The sequence below is a fragment of the Atractosteus spatula genome, chromosome 11 (assembly GCF_055471065.1).
Source record: "Atractosteus spatula isolate fAtrSpa1 chromosome 11, fAtrSpa1.hap1, whole genome shotgun sequence".
NCBI lineage: Eukaryota > Metazoa > Chordata > Actinopteri > Semionotiformes > Lepisosteidae > Atractosteus > Atractosteus spatula.
Window position 1 is genome coordinate 41041649 of NC_142716.1, and position 23227 is coordinate 41064875.

Consider the following 23227-nt stretch of genomic DNA (forward strand, 5'->3'; position numbering starts at 1 on the left):
GAAGATGTTCACGTGTTATTCTTTACTGCGTTACAATCCAGTAAACCGTTTCTAGGTACGGTCAGAAATCCAAAAGATGTCGATTATTATTGTTTCTTCATATTATTATACAATTAGTGGTAGACGTGAATAGTATTTTAATGTGCGATGCATGTTTCAGCATTACTTTGTATATATGGTGTGAAGTTATTTGATTAGAATACAGATCATTGAAAAACTGACAAGAGTATAGAGATCATGCACTATGATGTACATTATGCAAAACCCGACGGCTTCCTTTCTCTGTGTTTAGGATTTTAGGTTCCATGCGCATTATATTCTAGGAAGGACGTTTATAAATTGTTATAAGGGTGTGTCAGATACAATATTTTAGTATTCTCCAACCATATCCAGAACGCTTAAAGACGGAATCCTCTCCATCTTACAAACACGCCGCTCTCCTTCTTTTTCAAACCACCTTTCATTTGCGTGCTAGTCCACAATGCAACCAAACATGCCAGCTTTACCAACCGGCCATAACTTCATTTCCATTGGTTGTCTCCCTATAACTCCACGTCCTTCCTCGTTCTTCATTGCCTAGGACGATTGTCAGTGACCTAGCGCCCGCCTCCTTCGTGCTGTTTGGTTGGTCCTTTCTCCTTCCCTTTCTCTCTGTGTCGCGGCGGTGGGTCGGAGCCGCTGTCCCTGGTCTGGCACGTTCCCTACTAAAATTTACTAGATTTAAATTGGATTCCCCTGCTAGAAATTACGCAGTTCGCAACCCATTCGAGACCCAAAATCAGACGTATCCCCCCGCTCTGTCTCCACAAAAACATTTGGTGTATTAGACCCCACAAACTCAGTAAAATGGCGGTGGTGAGCGGGGTGTCCGGGCCGGCGGTAGCCCGGCTTGAGGGCCGTGAGTTCGAGTACCTGATGAAGAAGCGCTCGGTGACCATCGGGCGGAATTCGTCGCAGGGCTCCGTGGACGTGAGCATGGGCCATTCGAGCTTCATCTCCCGCCGACACTTGGAAATCTTCACCGCCGGCGAAGACGGGACCGGCGGGGGAGATTTCTACCTGCGCTGCCTCGGCAAAAACGGGGTGTTCGTGGACGGGGTGTTCCAGAGACGGGGGGCTCCTCCGCTACAGCTACCAAGAGTGTAAGTAGATGTTTATTGGTGTCATTGTTGCTGTTCTCCCCATTGCACGTGTTAATGGCATGCAGAAGGAAACAATACAACAGAATGAAAAACGTGTGTGTGTCCCAGCAGTTTCAAGCACGAGTGGGGAGGGGGGAGTCATGCATTATGTAGTAAATATTTTGGTTCGTTTCTGTTATTTTTTTATAGCTATTCGCTTTATTTCTGCCACAGAAATTAGAATGCATTGTTCCCGGGGATCACGTTTACTAATACTGTGTAGAAATCGGTGTTTCATGCGTGAAGAAACCGAAATTAAAACATTTCCTCGTTTGTTTATACAGATTCTGACACCGTGATAAGGTTCAAGTTAATTCTCGCTGAATGGTATACATGTGATATCCTGTGTTGTGGAATTAAGCATGATAAAGATCCTTCAATGTATAGCTTACATTGTCCTAGAGAAATAAAAGGACGGTTCAGGTATTGCATTATCAATGTTTGGGTTTGCAATTACAGTTAAATATTGAAACTTGAGCACGTCATAATGCTAATTTAGCTGGAGGTGTTTTTAAATAATTGAATTGAATACAGATGGTAGCTTCCAATACGATTTTTACACCTAAGACCTCATCTCAGTTTAAGATTCAGCTGGTTTTCTCCTTGAAACTTATGCGCTGGATAAACGTGCTCTAGGTCAGTCCCTCGCTTTTGCACGTCGCTGTTCGAGTTAAGTGTTTTATCTGGCCTACATACGTTCTTAACGCTGTGGCAAAATTGGCTGTTGGCATTTTAATTACCGTGGCGAATTAGATTCGCAGTGTTCAATAGCATGCATGGAACAATTAAGAAAAACGATGTTTTCACCATACTCTAGCCTATTATGAGAATTGTGGACGTTTTAGGATTGTACAGTTGTAATTCTGGTTTCTAAGACTAGAGAACATCTGGTTGTTAATCACATTTGCCTGGTGTTCTTAAGGCCTGAAACTGGCCACTGAGGACAAATAAAAGTAGAACCATGCCTTTAAAATGGTTTTGAGTGGCACCTTTTTGTGTCACGTAATAAAATCGTACCTTTGGTGAATGCAGTGTGATTGTGTTTTACTTTACATATCAATCGATTAAAAAGAATCAGCTCTTAGTCATGTGTTTGAAATGCATTTGAACACCTTTGAAATTGTGCTTTATTAAAGAGCCCACTTTAGGCTCGCTGCCGGAGACGTTCCGTAAAAACCTCCCTTCCAGTTCTATTTTACGTATTTACTCTGTTTTAAGTTACAGCTATATAAAAATGTCTGACATATTTGGTTTCCTCATTGTGTGAGTGAATACAGCCACCGGAAGGAAATCCTGCTTACAAGTGCAGGAATCTGAATCATTCATAAAACATTTATTTACGGTGTTAAAAGCAACTGATTATAGCTTCCTTTTGCTTTGGTTTATGTAGCAGCTTGCAGAGTGAGCAATACTAGTTTTCACAGGATTCCAGCCAACAGTTAATTGTTGCCTGAAGAGGAAATCTGGAACCATTTCTTTTGTTTTGGAGTAGTTAAGGTTTTTGATATTCAGCAACTAAAATGTCTGAAAAATGATGTTAAGAGTTCAATGATATTTTTTTCCACTATGCTTTTTGAGATTGTTGGGGTTTCTTCTATGTGAGCTATAACTGAAATGGAAAATATACAGTACACCAAGAACAGTCTGCCACAGCTGAAGAGAAGGTGAGTTTGTGCAGAATGAAAATGTTTATATTGCTACAGAGATGTAAGAGTCTTCTTTCAAACAAGTATTGATTTGGAGTAGGTTAATGATTTCGAGTCTTTGGCTGTGATATGTTGTGCCAGTAAAGTATATGTTTTGGTTTTGCCATTTTGTATTAGTTTGACTGTCTTGTGTTGCTGAATAGAACTGTATGTAGTTATCAAAGCACACAAGTATGGAAGCATTCATGTTGTTTTAAACTGGGAAAGATAGTTTGAAATTCCATGGCTATGCTACATGAAGAACAGATAATTCACATTTTGGTCAGTTATTAAGTCATTAAAATGTGTTTTTGTCTTGATAAAATAGTCTATTTATAGTAAAACGTTTCTTCTGCTCACCACTCATGGTGATATATTTGAATCCTTTTTGTTTTAAGAAAGTTCTATTGACACAAGATTCAACAGTTTTATGTGTTTTTCTTAAAAATAAGCATTCAAGCATATTTTAACATTTTCACTTCTATTTCAATGTAAAGGTGCTATATTTTTAAGAACAAGAGCCTACCACTTTTTTTAATTAAAAAAATATCAATGAAACCGCAGAGTGAGACAGCTCTCACTTAAAATAAATGGTGATGTCCTACAAAAAGATTTTGAGAACTTCATTGATGCCTTCTCCTTTGTAACAGAAGTATTGATGGGGTGGGGAGGGTGGTGACATCATTGGTTGTGTATTTGGCTTAAAGGATTCACATACTTTTGAGAGTTGCTTCAAAAACGTCTCATTATAGAATTTTCCTAAAATTAAAATTGTATGGAACGATACTGGATCTAATATTCCCTTTGTAGTAAATACACATTGCGGGTAGGTATTATTGGTTTTTAGGTTTTTTGAAATACGTTTTCTTTGTGATGGTTTATGATACCAAGGCTGTATTGACTGACATTGTGTGGAAAGATACCTTGTGTAGCCCTTTCAGGTGTTGGCTGGCATCTTTTCTTTAAGTTGATGCAGTCTTTTTCTTTTTACCGTTTCTACAAAGCTTTTCAGTTCTGTCCTTTTTTCACAAAGTGAGTCATTTGATAAACACTCTTACACATTGCTTGAGTCAGTTTCACTGATGTGATAGACTAAACAGCACACTATTCATTTTTTAGCTTCAAAACACATGTGCAAATTGATTCTGATTGATTTCCCAGCCTCCAGGGTCATCATGTATTTGGAAAATGGAGCCTACATGGAGCTATAGTTTTAGTCACTGTTGCCATGTCAAAAAGGATAGTCTTTTTACTAATTATTGAAAGTGTATTTTTAAAGAATTCATTTAATATCTTTCCAGATGTACGTAAAAGAAAGTGAATAGCTGGCAAAGACCCTTCACCAGTGTATTGTTGAATACAGAATTGGCAATTTCTGGATTTTGGTAATGGAGTGATTGTTTTGGTAGTTGAGAATAGAAATGCCTTCTGACTTCTCGATAAGATTGTTTCCAAATGTTCATTGGCACTGTACCTTCAGAGATGAATGATCCAGAAAGTTAGAGTGGTTCATATGTAATAAAATACTAAACCGTCGTCATTATTGCTGCTTATTTGTATCATCGGAAAGAGTTCCATGATGATTTGTATAATGAAAAACATTTGTAGACTGCTGCACAAGCAGTTGGTAAAGAGTGCATTTATTTTGTATCATCCAGATAGACACTTAGGTGTATTTTGCAGAGGAAAAATATATAGCAGATAGTCTATTCTCAGTGGGGTTTTAATCAGTATATGAGTGACATTGAAGGCAATGATAAACAGCCCATGTGTCTGTTTATCTGTATTTCTTTGGTGGTATTTAAATAGAACTACTAAACCATATTGGTTTAACTGTACATTTAGCCTCTGCCTACAATGTTTAGTAAACCGTGGTCTTAAAAGACTCCTGGACAGTCATGCCAAGCACAGGCCCTGCAGCTCTGCAGGGAGAAGGTATAGAAAAGTAAAAATTATGTGTGATATTAAATTTCATTGTTTCCAAGAACCAAGGGCAAACTGGTCATATTTACTTTGTCTAAATTTGAAAGGGCTAAGTAAGAGCTGTCTGGCATTTTTTCAAGAAATCTGTAACCATTGATTTATTTTTGTTAAACCCACATTGGAATAACCAGAGTTGATGTATCCCACCACACCCTGAAGTCTGGATTAACTCTGAGTGACAGTTGGGGCAACACCATTGGTTTTTCCAGTTGGTGTTCCTCTTTGGTGTATTTCACACCTTGACTTGCAGTTACCAACTCAACAAACTCATGCATGGGACTATGAGAAACTATAGGCGCACTCCTCTAAGTTACCCACCTTTGAGTCACTTGTCTTTTAACCTGTCACATGTACCGGCTGCAGGGACCGCTGTGTTACTGAAAGCCAGCTAATCTTGCGGTACCCTTGGCAGCATTCAGCCAGTTGTGCACTAGCTGCTTGGGGAATCCCCATCACCGCCAGCTTGTAACATGTTCCAGGCTTGAACCCATGATTCTAGAGCTCATCTTGCACTCGGATGAGAATCTGTTCTGGTATAACTACTTTGCAGTCCCTAGAACTGTCTGGCATTATTAGCTTTTTAGTTTGGTTGTAAAGACAGAATGTCAACTCTGGACTTGGAGTGTGGTGTGTGGGAGCACACTCTTGTTTGCTGTGCAGATAGTGTCTTCTCTCTAGCCGGCATATTTAATTACCAAAGACACATCAGAAATAAAAGTTGGGAGTCTCTTGGTCTAGCATTTCTCCAGGTAGAATTTTATGAAGCTTTTTATGAGTACTTTATCTAACAGACGATTCATCTGTCCAGTATGGGTATATTGTCTGTTTTTACACCAAACCTATTTCCTGACAAATTGGTTTGGTTTCTAGAAGCAGAATGTATTTCAGAAATGTGTTCAGGTGGGACACTCGTCTTTTGGAGCAAGAAAAATCACTAAGACTTTGGGTGGAATGAGTAATTGTAAACGAACTGTGAAGTTTCATATCACAAAGCAAAAACCACATGCTAAACCTGAACCTCCATTTTTTGTTGTTTTTAAACAAGTTCCTTTTTGTACAATTAACGGCCAACTTTCAGTATTAAATTCAATTAAAATAGGTATTAGAGCTGTTTGAATTCACGTCTGAGAGATTAAAGACTGAGAGATTGACAGAATTAAGAAAATGTGCATCATAAACTGTAACATACTAAGTGTTTAAATGCAGTTGGACTTAACTTGCTAGATAGCGGTCCACCCAGAATCATTAGTTACATGTTTAGAATTCTGTAGCAGTGGTAAAGTGTTTGAATACATTTGTGTAAAAAGTAATAGTAGCTAAAACAAACTATATTTGCTGGTATTGAAACAGATATTTATCCAGCTATGCCAGAATATAGTGCATTGTTCTTCAGGAGTAGCAAAAGGCCTTGCTGATTGGTTTAAGCTGCAGTTTATTTTGTTTTACTTTATTGCTCAGGTTTTGGAGTAGATTTCAAAGAGTAGTGTTTGACATTTCAAAACCTGGATAAGATGCTAAGGTAAAATTTATTTTGTTCTCTCAAATCTGGATACGATTGGCATGAGTTAAAATTTAATTTATGCTGTTGCCTCATGGTAGAAGAAACAGTCCTTCTCTGAAGCTCAACATAGTTCAATAAGGTGGATGTAATTTGAAGAAAAAGTTTATACGACACAGCAGAAAATCTAACTCAGATTTGTTCACTTCTGACATACTGTTTTACCCTTCTTCAAAAATGATTCCAACCACTGTTTTAATACATGCAAGTCTGTTTTTGCATATATTTATGATGGTTATATTGATCTTTATAGTCATAGTGGAGATCATTTTGTGGTAACGTTTTTCTAAGTAATAACATTTGCAAAGCAATCCTGTGGAGTAGTTGTTAAAAGAATTACCACATATTTCCTTTTCACATTAGTTACTTTGCAAAGACCGTGACATTGGGGACATTTCTAAAAAGGGGTAGCTCCCATGCAATGGAACTGTTTAAATGTCAACCCTAAGTACATATTCTCTCAATTCTGAAAGAAAAGATAGAATTTATTATATGCAGAATTCATCACAGACATCATTCTCTATGAGCTATATCAGAGCGGGTCAACAAGTTAGGTATTTATAGCCTTGACAGTTTGATTGCTGCTTATTTGAAATCATATGATTTTGCGACATTATCCTGAAACAAAAATCCTGCTCCACTGGAGAACAACCTTTGGAGACGGGCATCTCTTTAAAAAAAATACTCATTTCACAAAAATTGAGCCTCACGTTGTCATTGAGGTCCTGGCCAAGGATGGTGATAAAACTGGCGTGCTGAGTGCGAGGACCCTGAAGCAGACCTGAGATCAGGATGCCCTGCTGAGGTCATCACTGAGGACCATCATATCAAGGCAAATGAGAGAGCAGCGAGATGGCATTTCCCATGGAGCATTTCAGTTGTCATCCATGGGTGTTGAAGTGTGTCTTGAAACCCTAGTGCTCAAAGTTGGCTGTAACAAAAATAAGCTGTCAGTTCCTTGAAGTCTTCAGTGAGTATCCAGCCAATCTTTTGCCAGTGCAGTGCAGTACAGGTGAAGAAACACAAATAGACTGCCGGTTCCTGAGGCCAAACAAATCCGGGCAGTAGAAGCATCACACAAGATGTCTTCTTAATGTCACATGGCTAATTTTCTGGGGTTCGCAGGAATTCTTGATCGCAGGGTTAAGACAGTAGTTAATTATTGAAGCAACTGATCTTTTTTGTGCTGAAAAAAGTAGGGAATCGTAGTTGCAATCTTCTAGGGTTTTGACTAAACTAAATGCTGAATCCAGAAAGCAAGAAAAATTAGATTTATTCAGCTGTGCCTTAGATTGAAACAAAACATAAAATAGTTTTCTTTTAAACCTAGAACACTGAGGCATTTTTATGTCTGCTTCTCTTACATACCTAGCGTGGCACCTGTTGCAAGGAAGGCTGGACTTTTCCCACTTAACAGTACCTTGTTGCTTAGCAGCTGCAAGCATGCCAAATTAATAACACATTTTTGCAAACTCTTAAACTCTCCGTCCTCTAAAATACCAATTTCAAGGGAGAACTCTTAAATGCAGCTGAGAACATTTAAACATTGTACTACTTTGATCGGTTTTGCTGCATTTTACTGTGTTGAGGCCTGCAGTTTGAGTTCCAGTAGAAGCAGCTGCCAGGCCACTTGGAGAAAATGGGTGGATTTGGATACAGCTGTCTTGTTGCAGAGGGAACATGTGGCAACTCAGATGGTCTGACTTTCCTAAGTTTTAACTGTTTATTACTGTTTCTTCATGCTGCGCATCCCTGGAGGGCGATTAACGTTAATTTTTTATACCAAAAGTAATGTATTTGGAGAGTTGAAAGATAAATATTTTTAAATTTCCTTTTTACACATCTAATGGTATTTGTTTTCCTGTTTCTGTGCAAACTAGTTTTACTAGTGCTTGTATTGTGGAGGAGGTAAGCACTTTTGTAACCACCCCACAGCTTCAAATGCAGTGTCATAGTTCACCCATTTTGTAAGATCACGCTTATTAGTTTGTATTCGTAGATTAACTGCTTCTGTACATGTTAACATGTTGTAATTAATATGGTACCATAAAAAGATACTGAAGTTTTTAGAGTGGAAAGGCAATAGCTAAAAGATAATACAGTGGGCTGATGGGGACAGAAAGATGATGCCATACTGACACATTAGTAGTCAGTTTCTGCCTCTGCTATATTTTAAATACTTTGGAATTGTAGAGGTGGTTTTTATGTGGGTCAAGTATTAACAGACTTTAATTTGTTTTACTCTAAAAGAACTGCATATTGTTTTGTCTAGTTATCATGCATTTCATCCATTTTGCAGATGGTAAACAAGTAACTCTCTCCACTGGATTATAATGCTAGACGGATAACTTGTCTTACTGGATTATTGTGCCAGGTTGTTGAAAGAGTTGAGGCAGGTCAGAGAGAAGCAAAAGCAGGTAATGCTGGCCCAAGGTCTGTGGCTGCTTGATGACAGTGCTTCTGCGCACAATTCCCTTGTTTCTCACAGTGTCATTTGTTAATGTGACACCAACAGCTAAATCACTCATCATGGGGTCCAAACTGCTTTTGTATTTTTTGAAGTCTGAATGCTCACGTCTGTGGTATGAGGCCTGGCTGTAGGCCAAATGTGAAGTCTTCTGCATTGCTGCCCTAAAAAGTTTGAAGAAGTGGGCCAAGTGCATTGAAGTCGTTAGGGATTATAGTGAAAATAATGTAGAAGCAATATGGACTGAATCCAGCTTTGTGCCTTTATCTGTCTACATTTGTGTTCTGCAAAACATAATAGCAGATGACTACCAGTGTCAGAAATATAATAGTTAATTTTGATTACAAAAAAGCTTGTTTCACATTCATGAATGTAAAAAAAGTCTAAATAAAATAATGACATCTTGAAAAAACACTTAGAATATTTGGCAGCAGAGTAGTTTCAATATACTAAGGTGAAGTGTATATATTAGTTATATAATTTTTCTCTTCACATACTATAAAATCCTGTCTTGTAAACTATACTGCCTAGGCTCTAGGACTGTCTGACAAATACTAAGGTTGTAAGCACACCCACCAGGGTTGGCTAGTGTGAACCTTGTTTACCAACGATTCAATTCACCTGTGTAATAGCCAGCTTTGTTTGCTATACCCTAGCACAGTCGTGCTTGTTAATGCTGAAAAATTGTTAGATTGTGTTCTATAAACAGTGATTGGTTTATAGAAAAATAGCCCTGAAAGGTATGAACATTACAGACTGTTACATGTCCAAGTGTAGAGAAATACTGCTATTTCTTGGCTCTTATGTCCTGTGGCAAGAGTAAGGGTGTATTGTATTTCAGTGTTCAGTATTTAAAAAAAAATACATGTGCAAGCAACCTGCAATTATTCTGTGTTCTCAGATTCAACAGAGAGAAAAACCATGCTTTTTGAGGCATAATTGCAACTCTTTCTTGTTTGCGGACTGCCTAGCTTTAACACCAATGGCACCAATTTAGTACCAGTTTAGACCCACTGCATCATGCTCTTCTCACATTCCTTTTGCTCCAGTCTTCATCAGTATTACAATGATTATACAGTATTACACGTAATTTTAGATTTCTATTACTAGAGATAAGTCCTGCCTGTTGAAAGTGTGTTTGCGAAGAGAAACCACGGCTAACTGGTGTCTAATGTATTATTAGTAGTAAATGACTTCTTCATTTTTAGTACAGAAGAAAAACCAAAGAAGGTTTATAGTGTTACACTAATGGAAATGTCCTGTAATGACATGATGAGGGTGTATTCAGGTATATTTTTTCCATAAATGCTACTCAATGCATTCCAGAATCAATCCGTTTTCAAAGCTGAAGCTGTATTTGTGAATACCTGGAAAATTGCTAGAGGACATCTTGCATAATATCCAGGCAAACAGAGGTAAGACCTATCTAAATTTATTGTTATACTCATGTTTTCATAGTTATTTTGTAAAACCACTTGGTATGTGACATCCCTAGATTGCAAAAATAGATGTTTAGGGTACTGTCTTAGAAGGAGTACACCCTTATGTTTCATTTGAGTCTAAACCAAGCTAGACTTGTAGTGAATTTGCAGTTTTTACACAGTGACAGGGGCTTTTTTCCATATAAAGTCTTAATTCTGGGAATACCTGTTCTTGAACTACAGCTCTTTCACATGAGGCCAGTCTTAACTGGAGGAGTGCTTACAGAAAGTTGCGCATAATAAATTGCTAGTTTTAGAGACCCTAGGATATTTTATCTTTCCCTGAAATGGGCCTAAAAATGACATCTTTGAAAGTGGACCATTGAAAACAAAATTCAGATGAAGGAGTTTTTTCTTCAGTTTCTTACATTTAAAAATGGTGTGGAATTGCTTGGTTGTTAATTAATATGGAGGTCTTAAAATTATTAATATTGAAATGGATTGGCATTAAAGGGTTTACTTTTTTGTTTACAGAGTTGTTTTAGTGTATCGCTAAGAAACACTCTACTGGCATCTTAAACAGTTGAGCCTGAACTGAAACAAAAGCTGGAGAGCGGGAAGCACTCCGATTCTGCTGGAGCTTGTTCTTTGTACTCCTAGTCGGTGGAGCCTCAGATTCCACTGCCATTACATGAGCAGCTTTCATGAATTACTGTCTGGTTTACACCAGTAGCCCTTTGCACTGCTTCTCATTGATTGGTGCTTTCCAGGGTTCTTGTTTCTTCTTCTTACACAACATTCTCTTCCTGCGCTGCCAAGCATTTTGGTTTTCTGCTTTCACCAGCTGAATAAATTATGCCAATACTCTTTTGTTGTTGTTGTTGTTGTTGTTGTTGTTGTTGTTGTTGTTGTTGTTGTTGTTGTTGTTGCTGCTGCTTAATGCACATTTACTGTTTTTGAAAACTTGGTGAGTTTTGGTCATTTTGTGATTGGAAACTTGTCGTTCAATACCACCATCAGCAGAGGCGGAGAAACGTGATATTGTGATATTATTCAAAATAGAAACATTCTGATTTTGAAAAGATGTTGCCTTAAATGTTCAGGTTTGTACTTTTATTAAATTTTGGATTTTGTTGTTTATTTACTTTTACCTAAAACAGAATTTGATTATACATACCACTTCCACAGAAATATTAATAGTGTATATCAAATTAAGCTTGAATTAGTCTCCAAATAATAGGGTAGGAATAACTGTGTGGACCTATACATTGTTGTAGATGGTGAAAGCAGTGAAAATGTTTTTGCAATTGTGAATGATACAAAAGGTTTATAGTAGGAAGTAAGAGATTAAATAAACTGGAAAATATCATGTCAGTTTATCATAAAAATTTACAAGGTCAATTTCAAAAGTCAGTTTATAAGGTCAATTTAAAACAGTCTAGAGAAGTCTAGACATTTCCTCTGGGCTGTTTTACATAACCTGGTTTATGTAGTTTTAACAGGATTTACTTGATAAAATTATGTCCTAGTTTCAGGAGATTTTGTTTTCAGTCTTAATTCTGTGTTGATTATTTAAATGATAACACAATTGCTTTTTGTAGATGGATTCAAAAAAAAGCTGAGCAACAGAAATTCCTGACTCCATGTTACTACACTGCAGTGCAAAAAAGTTTTGACTCAATTTTAATTGGACATAGAAGTAGCCGCTGATTTGGAAGAATTCACACAGCTATATTGTTATGAAATTTCATTAGAAAGATTTATAGATGAGATGATAAATTCTGTGCTTATCAAAGAAATTAAGAGCCAGCAGGGATTGTATACTCCAGTGATCCGTTACATAGCGTTCAAACCACAGTGAGGCACTTTCATTGCTCTTTAGTGTGGAGGTATTTAAAGATGATGACTGGGTAAAATTCCTTTATTTCAGTTCTGGGGAGGAAAGTTAAATTCTCGCTTGTAGAGAAATAACTTTTCAGTGTATTTTAATATAAGATCTTGAGGCTGTGCTATTTCTGATTTATGGGTTAATGAGCCATTTATCCTTGCATTGGTCTGTTCTACACCTGGTAGTGGTGAGGAAACAGGATTGTTAAAGTACTGTGGCTAGCCTTTGTCACACAGTGAATACTTTCACTGCCAGGAATGCAACTCCTGTCCTGAATGCTTAGCATTCTTTTGCTAAAAAAGGTTTTGTGCTTGTGTTGTGATGTGTTTTGAATGAAATGTACTGGTTCAAATAGGTCAGTTAAAATCTAAGCAAATGAGTATAGTCTGGGTGGTTCTTTGAGGATTATAGTGAGTTTTTAATCTTCCAGACAAGATGTAGAAGGAGCTGTAGCTAATTGTTAGTAGTACTGCTTATACAGCAGTATAAAATGTATTAAAATAACTTTTAATTCATGTTTTTGAAAACAGAACACCGTTTTTGGCAAAAATAAATGTTATTTAAAGAAATAGTTTGCATATATTATAGACATTTAAATGTATACTAACTATACTAACTGAATGGCGTAATAGCCAAACTATCTGACAGATATTATATAGATCCTTAGGTGGTTAATCGGGTAAGAGCCCTGGTATATTTGTCTGAAGCAATCACATCTAAAAATTAGTTGAAAGTTAGAATTTATTCATTTTAGTGAAACTAAAACTACTAATTAAACAACCATTGTGCACTCTGCCCAGAGTCCCCACCTTGTTTAACTTGTAAGTTATTTACATCTGAACATCTTTAGAATAGGAGTTTATAAACCACGAACTGAGGGTCTTATAGGCTTCTGCATCCTGATACCTGATTCAAATCCAAATCACTTTGCATATTTCCCAAAGGGTCTAATTTATTTTCATGTATTTAAGTACTATATATAAATGAAGTGTAACATTTCTAAATTATTCCAACTTATATTCTTCACTTGAATGTCATGTTCAGAAAGGCAAGATAATACTTACCTTTTTGCATTTTCCTTCTGGAGCAGAAGTTCTAAAGCGCTGTTCATGTATGTTGATAGGTGGCAGTGTCTATCTTTCTGGTGATACGTTAAAACTGTGGTCCTGACTACTTAGTTATTAAGGATTGCTTGGCACTGTTCATAAATAATAGGAGTGTTAATTCTAGTGTGGTACACCTACATTTCCTTTTTAAAACAGCCCGTGAATCGGTTTCTCACTTCTCTAATCTAATCCACTCTGTAGTGGGGCTGCTGGTGCTTATTGGCTGGCGGGTGTCACACCAGGGGGTGCTGCGCTGTGTTGGGGAATGAAGTGGGACCTCTCTTGTATCTTCGGACCCTCTGGCACTCGTACCACTTTCCTTGTGTAAGCCACAGGCTCAATGTCTAATCCTTAGTTATTAATTCAGGCTTGTTTTGAAAAGGAACACATTCTTGACAGAGTATAGGTCAACAAACTTAAGGAAACAAAGTACAACATAATCTTTTGAATAATATTTAGTCATTGGTGAGAAAACAGTAACTGAGTGTGCTTTGAAATTCTTAGGGTTAATTTTACATTTGGTAAAATTTTATATTTGGTAAAATTTCCGAGCAGTGGGTTTTTAATCTGCAATTTATAATTATAGTTTTGCAGTATAATCTATCACTAGAAATTAATTTAATGTTTTTTTAAAACCGTTTGTCATTTTAGAGCTGCATCCTCTCACTGTACTTGCTAATTTCTTTCGTTTTTAAACTAACACCTTTCCTTTAAGCTGCAGGAAATACAAGGTTTTGGGATTTAAGAAATTAACTTTTATCATGGTTCAATTAATAAATATGGAGGTGTAAGCTTGACTATGCTGATGCACAGCTGCTTCTCCTTTAAATGCACAAGGCTGATTTGTTGGTCCAGTGTCAGTGACACTGGCTCTCAGCGTGTGTCATGTAAATATTGCAGAAGGTTCAGTCGGTGTATTTTGTGGCACACTGCCCGGGGGGGAAGCAAGTCAACACAATAAGAGCTTTGATCACCAGACTCGGTGACAGAGGGGTTGGTCTGTACTCTGGTGTTTCTGTGGCAGTGCCAGTAATGGCACACACCCGTTCAGTTTGTACTTTCTAGCTCTTTACTTCTTCCACACGCTTTTCTCCTGTATGCATTAGAGGTAGAATATTAATGCTAAGATAACACCTACTCGACCCACTGGCACCATTTTATAATACACGCAACAGAGAACACAAGCTGGTTTGGGTAAATCCAGATAGAGCCAGAAACGAGAACGGTAAAATATAGAAATGAATCTGTTCAGCAGCCTTAAACAGGGGTTTCTGAAGGTTATGTACACCCTAGGAGAATGATGTGTGATGTAGTAGACCTGAATTATTATAAGGAAGCATATTTGTAAAAAAATTAACACATTTGTAAAATAATGTTCTATACTGATGTTGTGATTTTCTTTCTTTTTAGATGCACCTTTAGGTTTCCCAGCACAAATATCAAGATCACATTTACAGCACTGTCCAGTGACAAGAAGGAGAAGCGAGAGGCTCCAGAGTCACCAGTAAAGCCAGTCCAGCCTCAGATCTCACCCTTAACAATAAACATTCCAGACAACATAGCGCATCTAATGAGCCCACTTCCTTCTCCTACAGGAACTATCAGGTATGTTTCTATTACTCAGGAGTCATCATGTATGCTATTCATTTTAGTCTGCTCCTGACTGGGATTCTGCTGAATGACATGCAGCAGTACGCTTTTGACCATTCACAAAATGTATTCTTCCATCTTGTTGTAGAGTGTGTGTGTGGGGGGGGGATAGCATCATCTCTGCAATTCAATCCTTAAACCACAAAATGAAGATTGGGCAGAGAGATTGATTCGTAAAGCGTTTTTCAACATCTGGTCCTTTTCTGATGTTAAACTTGAATGCAGCGCGTTCTGTGCGTTCGTGTATCATATGTTATCCAGTGTGTTTATGGTAAGTTTTTGGGAGGAAAAACTCACTTCACTAAGATTATGCCAACAGAAAGATTTATTGCATTTTTGTTTGTATGTTTAATACTTAGACTGACGGTCTCGATTTGATCTATGTATTTCCATCAGATGCACTGAAAATGTTTTTATGCATTATACTCTTCCATTTGATTGTGAGGATAAGAACTAATTTGCATTACTTCAGAATGATTGCCTGGAAAGGTCAACATCACAGCACTTGAAACAGCTGAGTTAAATAGGCCTGCATTGTTGATAAATTTTAGGAATGGTAATTACAAATCAAGTGTGTTGCTGTAAAGTCTAAATGTTTACTTCATTTTGCCTGGTCTTGTTCTGAAATGAATTACCTAGCTGTCGTATGTTTTCCATTCTGGCAATGCACTCTGCCAAAAGCTGATGTTAACACAAGACAATTAATGCAAGATAGATTTTAAAAGCTTACAATAATTCATTCACTTGTGCCGAGTTTTATTAAAACAAAATGTCTGGAATATGTTTCACAGTTGTTTTTTAAATACTTTCAGAGTTTGATTATGTCCTCATTTTGCAAATCCACAAAGAATTAATTTTCTTTTTTCCATTCTTTCACTCCCAAATTAATTTTCTACGTTTTGAAAAATGTTAATATCAATCAAAAATATGTTCAATTTAATGTACTTTACAATGTTTGCTGAATATATCTTAATACAATTCAGCTGCTGATGGTAGAAATATTCACACAGGTCTTACTGATCTTTGCTATAGTTCAGAAATCACTGGGCTCATGTTTTGCAGTGCTGCCAACTCCTGCCCATCAAGTCCACGAGGGGCAGGGTCTTCGGGGTATAGGGTGAGCCGTGTTATCGCATCTGATCTGCAGCTTATAGGGGACAACTCGCAGTCAGAGAATGACAAGGAGGCATCAGGAGGAGATAGTCCCAAGGTAACTGTTCTGAAAATTTGGATAGTCATGCAAATGTAGGAATATGTATCCCAGTTTTTAAGATCCCTATTTGTACATTATTGTTTCAGTGACTTGAGATCTACACTGTATTTTCTAGGATACAAGGGGTAGAGGTCTGTATTGTGCTTTCTTAAAACATTTGCAACAAACCAGTGCAGAATAAGTTTTTTGCCTGAATCTGTATAGAAAACTTTAAGAACAAGATTCAAGCAAATGTGTAAATGTTGATTTTAGAAAAGAAATTGCAATCGCTACTCAAACCTAGCCAAACATGTCTTTGGGAGGTGGGAGAAAACTAGAACAAAGCTGTACTTTCAGGAGACATTCAGGTTGCTCCCCGGTCAGAATTGAACTTGTGTTTTAAGAGTTATGATAGTATTGGTGACCACCATTCCATTGTGCTGCCTGAGATTAGACTGAAAACTGAAAAACAGCAATGGATGGGTGCATTAATTTGATCATACACCATTTTAATACGATGTTTTTTTTTTACATGCAGGATGACTCCAAGCCACCGTATTCTTATGCACAGTTAATAGTACAAGCTATTACAATGGCCCCTGACAAGCAGCTCACACTAAATGGAATATACACACATATCACAAAAAACTACCCTTACTACAGGACAGCAGACAAGGGCTGGCAGGTACCAACTTCTGTTTTTAATTAACCTTAAGATTTGTTTTGTATCAAGGCATGGTGAGAAAGCATTCTGATTGAGTAATCAAGTTTTATTTTCTCTGGAGGAATACTGATTGTTTTTCTTTAGCCTTTTCTTAAATGAAGAGTATTTGGCATGTTTTAAACAAGTAAAACCACAACATTATTTTTATTCAAACCATGCAGGCACATAGAACCAATATCCTTAGACCATATGTTTGTACCACTTATATTTTATATACTGGGGGGGATGAGAGATTGTTTTAAATACTCCTACTGGCCCTTCTGTTGAGATGGATTTGATGATTTAAATGGTTGTAATGTTAAGCAAATCAAGCAATAGCAATAGAAGGGTAATTTTGTAACAATTTGTATGGCTTGATTTTGAAGTTGTATTGAAAATTTGCATTTCACTAATGTTGTAATAGGTGACACTTGATTAATCATTTATGAAACCTAAACAAGACCTTGGTGCTGTTTATACTAACACTCATCTTCTGTTTTAGAACTCAATTCGTCACAATCTTTCTCTGAACCGCTACTTTATTAAAGTGCCCAGATCACAGGAAGAGCCGGGCAAAGGTTCTTTTTGGAGGATAGATCCTGCGTCAGAGAGCAAACTCATAGAACAAGCATTTAGGAAACGAAGGCCAAGGGGTGTTCCTTGCTTTCGAACTCCTTTAGGACCGCTGTCATCTAGGTAATCGCACTTTTCATAGTGTATTGACTATTTTCACCAACATTGCTAGAATTTAAGTTTCTTGATCCTTAAGAATGGCTTATGTAGTTTACAGATACTATGTAAGTGGGGAAAAAAACATTGGAAAAACTGCAGTGTATACTATTGTCTGTCTACAACAACAGTGATAAACAATTGCTCAGAAGTTAATTTGTGTTACATTGCAGTTGCCTTTACAGGCGTATTATATTATCACTAGGTGGATGCTTATAATTCCTGCTTGTGATCATGATAATATTTTGATTTTGGGACTACAGACAAATCAGAACCAAACCAAAAAATCAGGTAGAACCGAAATCTTGGTTTAAATGTTTTAGAGTGGTGTATTTTTAGATGTCCCGCTTAAGTGCTGTCCATTTTCTTCCCTCACAGAAGTGCCCCAGCCTCTCCAAACCACTCTGGGGTGTTATCAGCTCACTCCAGCGGAGTGCAGACCCCGGAGAGCCTGTCCCGGGAAGGCTCGCCTGTCCCAATGGAGCAAGAGCCCCCATCCGCCCCTGCCCCAGCTACTGCAGTCCAGCCCAAACTAGCAGTAATACAGGAAGCTCGCTTTGCCCAGAGTGCACCTGGTAAGAGAGATGTGGGCCCCTCACAGCTGAAGTATTGCTTGATTGATTGGCAATGTGCAATTCCTTGGTTTCCAACAAAACAAATTTCCCAGCGGTTGAAAATTATACTATTGTTGTATTAATCTAAATGTATAATACAAACACCTAAAATGCCATGAAGCAATACAGTTTTTATCTAATTTTATTAAATGTTTTCTTACTTCAGTTATAAAAGAGCAAATGTTTTATATAGTAATTCTGACAGAAAGAAAGCCAGGTTGAGGTAATCAGTCATGGGCAGCAGACATTTTCCAGAATCATAAGAGGTTTTTTTTACATCAGTAATTTCATCTGCTTCCCAGGACTGAACTATAAACAAAAGTTTACCACCAGACTGAGCTAATTTAATTTAATTTCTGTTACAGGGTCACCTCTTAATAGTCAACCAGTTTTAATTACAGTCCAACGACAATTACCACAGACCATTAAACCTGTCACTTATACAGTTGCCACTCCTGTGACGACATCCACATCCCAGCAGCCTGTTATGCAGACTGTTCATGTTGTCCACCAGATCCCAGCCGTATCGGTTACTAGTGTGGCTGGACTAACACCAGCTAACACATATACAGTGGCCGGCCAAGCAGTGGTCACTCAGGCAGCGCTAGTTAATCAGTCAAAAGCAGAACCACAGGAGAATGGAGAACACAAAGAATTAAAAGGTAAGGATGGCAAGCATTTTCTCTTATTGTGAGCTGTAAAAATTGGTATTGGATATCCAAATGTAGTAATGGCCAAAAATGTCTTACAACTCTGTGTAATTTTATATTGTGCTAAATGTGGGGATTTGTCTTCTCTTTACATTTTAAGCACAGTAAAGCATTGTCAGTTGTTTTAACTTAATGTGTTATAGAAATCTGGAAAAAGTGCTAGGTGTAATTTTGAAGCTGATATCCAAGTGTCATTTAAGAAATGGCTGGATTATATCCTTGGGGTAATTTGCTACAAGTGATTTAAACTATGTAGTCCAAATGTAATCCTCTTGTTCGTAACCTTTAATTTCTTATTTAAAATAGATTCTTTGGAATGTATAAAGTTGAGCTTTCATTTTAAATTGTACAAAAATCTTATACTTGTTGTGCTTTATTTCACTGTTGTGTATGTCGTTTTTTGTTATTGTACTTGGCTAATTGTTCCTCATTTTTCTTTTGCAGTGAAAGTAGAACCTGTTCCTGCTATTACTCATGCTGCTATTGGAGCTGCTAGTCGTATTATTCAAACGTCTCAGGCTACCCCTTTACAAACAGTTACTATTGTGCAACAGGCTCCTCTTGGACAGCACCAGCTACCAATAAAGACCATTACACAGAATGGCACTCATGTAGTCCCAATCACCACTGCCATACAAGGACAAGTGAATACAGGTAAGGTAATGCTTTGTAAATCTTCTGGTGTGCTCAAATACTGTATGCTTGTAAACCTTTAATGCAGTTTTTATTTTTGCAGGCTTAATATTAAAATGTTCTTATTAGGGAGTTTTTAATTCATGCGCTAAATCATTAAAAACAGAGTGAGGCATTTATTTGTTTGAGGTTTTATTATAGTGGAATATTGCCCATCAGATGTGAAATGTTTTTGATGGCATACCAGATATTTGTTGTACCACAACACATTAAAAGTGAATAAGAGAAGGGTAACTACATTTCTAGATATTCCCAGAATTCACAGAAAACCAGAGGAAGTGTTAAAATTCCTGCTGACAATGTTTTGTTTTTCCTGCAGTTGCCAGCCCACTACATATGTTAGCAACCCATGCTTCTGCATCAGCCTCTCTTCCAACGAAACGGCAGAATGGAGACCAGGCAGAGCAACCGGAACTTAAACGTATCAAAACGGATGAGGGAGAGAGCATAGTCATTGCAGTAAATGTGGACACTCCTGCTGTGAGTGAACAAGGCAGCCAGAACTAAAAACCTTTCAGTCACTGCCCTTTTTTTATCGACTCGAAGGTGCCAAAAGGAGAAGATCAACTTAAACCATCTTTGAACTTTGGAATGTGTTACCACCCTATGGGTTTAAATATAATAATAATAAAAAAAAGAAAAATAGTAAAAGGAAAAAAAACATAGGTACCCTGTGAAAAGACTGTTATGAGGCAGCACTGAAAGAGCACAGGAAGCCTTAAAAAACTAACTTAGGAGTAAGAATCAAACTGAATGAAAAACGAGGCCCAGGTCAAGAGGCTGTATTGTACCTCCTGCTCAACTACCTCAGTGCACACTGGGAAATGGAGAGGTGTGGAGGACTGCAGCTAAATAAATGACACGTCTGATCTCTTAAACTTTCAAAATGGACTGAGCACATACCAGTGTAACGGCAGCATGACAAGCGCTTAGTGTAAACCAGATTTTAAAACAATAGTGTATTCTGCAAAGGGAACAAATGCGTGGAGCCATTTCCTATATCTCGGCAGCTAGCCTTTCATATTGACCTACCTAATGCAGTTGTTAGTAGATATGCAGTATTTTGTTGTTCATATGTGGAAAATTAGGATCTTTTTTGGGTGTATTTTCATTTCTGTAGGCAAAAAGAAACAACGGGGTCACTGACATTTCAAATCACTCCATCTGTACTTTGGAATCACAAGCTGTTTTTTGTATGTGGAATTTTTATGTTCAGTGAAAATGAATGTAGTTTCCTTTTTTAAACTATCAATGGAGTGGTTTACTTTTGTCTGTTCTGTCGGATCCAAATGAAGCTTACTTTATTACACCTACAGATTTTCATATTTTAACAGATAACCGAAAATATATAAAATTATTCCATGTGTAGTGATCAAATGCTTTATCAAGCTTGCATGTAACTGATTAAAAAATGTAACTGAGCCGTTAACTGAAAATGAACTGAAAAAAGAACTGCTATGAATTTGACCAGAGCTGCACTTGATTAACCTGTTCCTAATTTTATTTTTTTTCTTTTCTTTTTCCCTCTTAATCCTCTGCTGTTTATTTTGTGTTGGAGCTGGCAGTCCCTTGCTTGATTATTTTATTCTGTTCAGGCTACAGAAAAGTTTCTCTTCAGATTGTGTATGTTCCAAGCAAAAAAAATGATAGATGTTTGTTCTGCTTCAGTGGGTAAATGCTTTTTTTTTTATAAATTAATTTAAAAACCTTCCGTGAAGTTGAACTATTCTCCGTCTTTTCATGCACCACCAAAAGACAAATTACAAAGATATCCAAATCATCTGACCTAATGATGAACTTTTACTTTGTGATCCTGGTTTTTAGTTTCCATTAAGCTTAATGACCACAACAAATGCACAAGCCTGAGAAATCCAAGATGTCTGGTTATAGTTTCTGATGGTTTACACAACATATATGCATTGATATTCCACACCCTACTATATTGAAATAGTATTTCAGTTTTACTGAATTGAATAGTAATTTTGAATTGAATTGTAATTTGAGTTTACTGAAAACCCACTTGCTTAGAGTCCATGTTGAACTCTGTGGCCCAGGCATCATTGATTAAAGTTGCTACCTTGCTGTGAGTGCGATTTCCCAAGCAGTAGTGCAGGCTTGGCAGAGCATTGAGTACTGGGCACTCTTGGCTTTCTTTGCGACAGTGGCGGCTTCTGCAGCTTGCAGCTCACATTGGTGACAATATACTGTCATGTACTGGATTTTCAGTCATGGTGTTTGTACTCCAATAATGTGCACACAAACTCGAGTATGATATGTTTTGGATCTGACCCCCTGTTCCACACAGTTCTGGGAGGCACCACAGAAGTGAAAAGGCTTAAGAAGCTACATGACAAGTGATGTAAGTGGTTTACTGCTTAATCTGTGATGCTGGAAGGTTATACATTTACCTGTGAAAAATGTTACAGATGTGCAGTAGAATGAAAATCCTGCATTGAAGCACCCTTGACTAGTTTTTAAAGCATGTTTAACACTATTCTCAATCTTCAACGTGTGCTATTAGTCTTCCTGTACTCTTCTGCTCATTTTTGCATATTTGAGTGAGGTGCTGATACATAAGGTTTTCAGTATGTCATGTACTACTAATTTCATCAGCCTCCAGCTCCATCAAGGCATCACACTTCCCTCCTTTACTGTGGTCTCTTTCCCTTCACATTATTTTCCCTGCTTTGATAAGTTAGGTGTATTTTTAAATGAAAGTGTTCAGTGCTGAAATTTACAGTACAAAATATTACATTAAATGAAACAGTTATGTTTAGCTGTGGAAATAGTTGTATTTTAATCCAAAGAAACTAGTAGCTTTGTATTAAGCTATATCTGTATAATAGTCTTAACTATGATCATTTTTCAGTGCTTGAATGAATCTCTTTAATTTTGTCACAAGGGGGAAAAAGCAAGTAAGGTTTCTTGTCCCTTAAAATAGGAAATAGCTATCTACTCTATAGGTGGGTTTTATGAGTTGAGAGAAGTATGGCTTTTCAAATTTCACCTTTGATGAATGAAATTTATCATCTAGTATAGATCTTTAATCCACAAGGGCAAAAACTACTGCCCTTAAGCAGTAGCTTAAACTTAAACTGCTCAACCTTTTCTTTTCCTGCACTAGTCAGCCTTTTCTGTAAATGGGGTACCTATCTAGGTTAGTATTCTCCCTTGGTCCTCTTTTAGGAACACTCTTTTTAGAAGTACTAGGAAATTATAATAAAGGAACATTCACAGGAATTTTTTTTAAGATCTCTTTTTATGCCCAGGTTTATGCACATTCATCTCAGTCATGCATATAGTGCACTGATCCATGTCATTCTAGCATCAGTTTCCTAAGGCAGAAAAAGTTTTCTATAAAACTCCACATAATTTGTACTTTGGGAAATGAACTGGGGAAAAACCTATTGCATGGGTCTTGCAGTACTGGAAGAGCTGGGGGAAAGTGTTGAACCTACCAATTAAGCCAATAATTCAATTAGATTGCTAAAAGCTGTGCTGGAAAAGCTTCAAGAGAGGTTTATAGGTTTATATATTTGTCCATATTAGGATTGTCAGTCTCATGGAGCAGTGACTGTGTTGTATGGACACCTGTTTGACTAAAATCTTAAGAATTTGAATCTGACCTTTAGAAAAATTCTTAGTGG

At 37.3% G+C, this 23227-nt stretch overlaps 1 protein-coding gene across 1 annotated transcript; it reads left to right on the forward strand.

Moving 5' to 3' along the window:
* Window positions 1–629: 629 nt before the first annotated feature.
* LOC148824061 (forkhead box protein K2-like) lies at window positions 630–21291 on the forward strand. Its single transcript, XM_088928388.1, has 9 exons — window positions 630–1142; window positions 14700–14894; window positions 16002–16149; window positions 16670–16816; window positions 17337–17530; window positions 17942–18138; window positions 18543–18839; window positions 19332–19541; window positions 19900–21291. Exons 1-9 carry the CDS (start codon window positions 847–849, stop codon window positions 20085–20087), a joined length of 1872 nt encoding a protein of 623 aa, XP_088784514.1. The 5' UTR covers window positions 630–846; the 3' UTR covers window positions 20088–21291.
* Window positions 21292–23227: the final 1936 nt, after the last annotated feature.

What these genes read in the sequence shown, in the direction of transcription:
- LOC148824061 (XM_088928388.1), top strand. Translation starts at nt 847, where the DNA reads ATGGCGGTGGTGAGCGGGGTGTCCGGGCCGGCGGTAGCCCGGCTTGAG. An exon ending in TCTCCTACAGGAACTATCAG is followed by an intron (nt 14,895 to 16,001) that starts GTATGTTTCTAT and finishes CATGTTTTGCAG; the next exon opens with TGCTGCCAACTCCTGCCCAT. An exon ending in ACAAGGACAAGTGAATACAG is followed by an intron (nt 19,542 to 19,899) that starts GTAAGGTAATGC and finishes TTTTTCCTGCAG; the next exon opens with TTGCCAGCCCACTACATATG.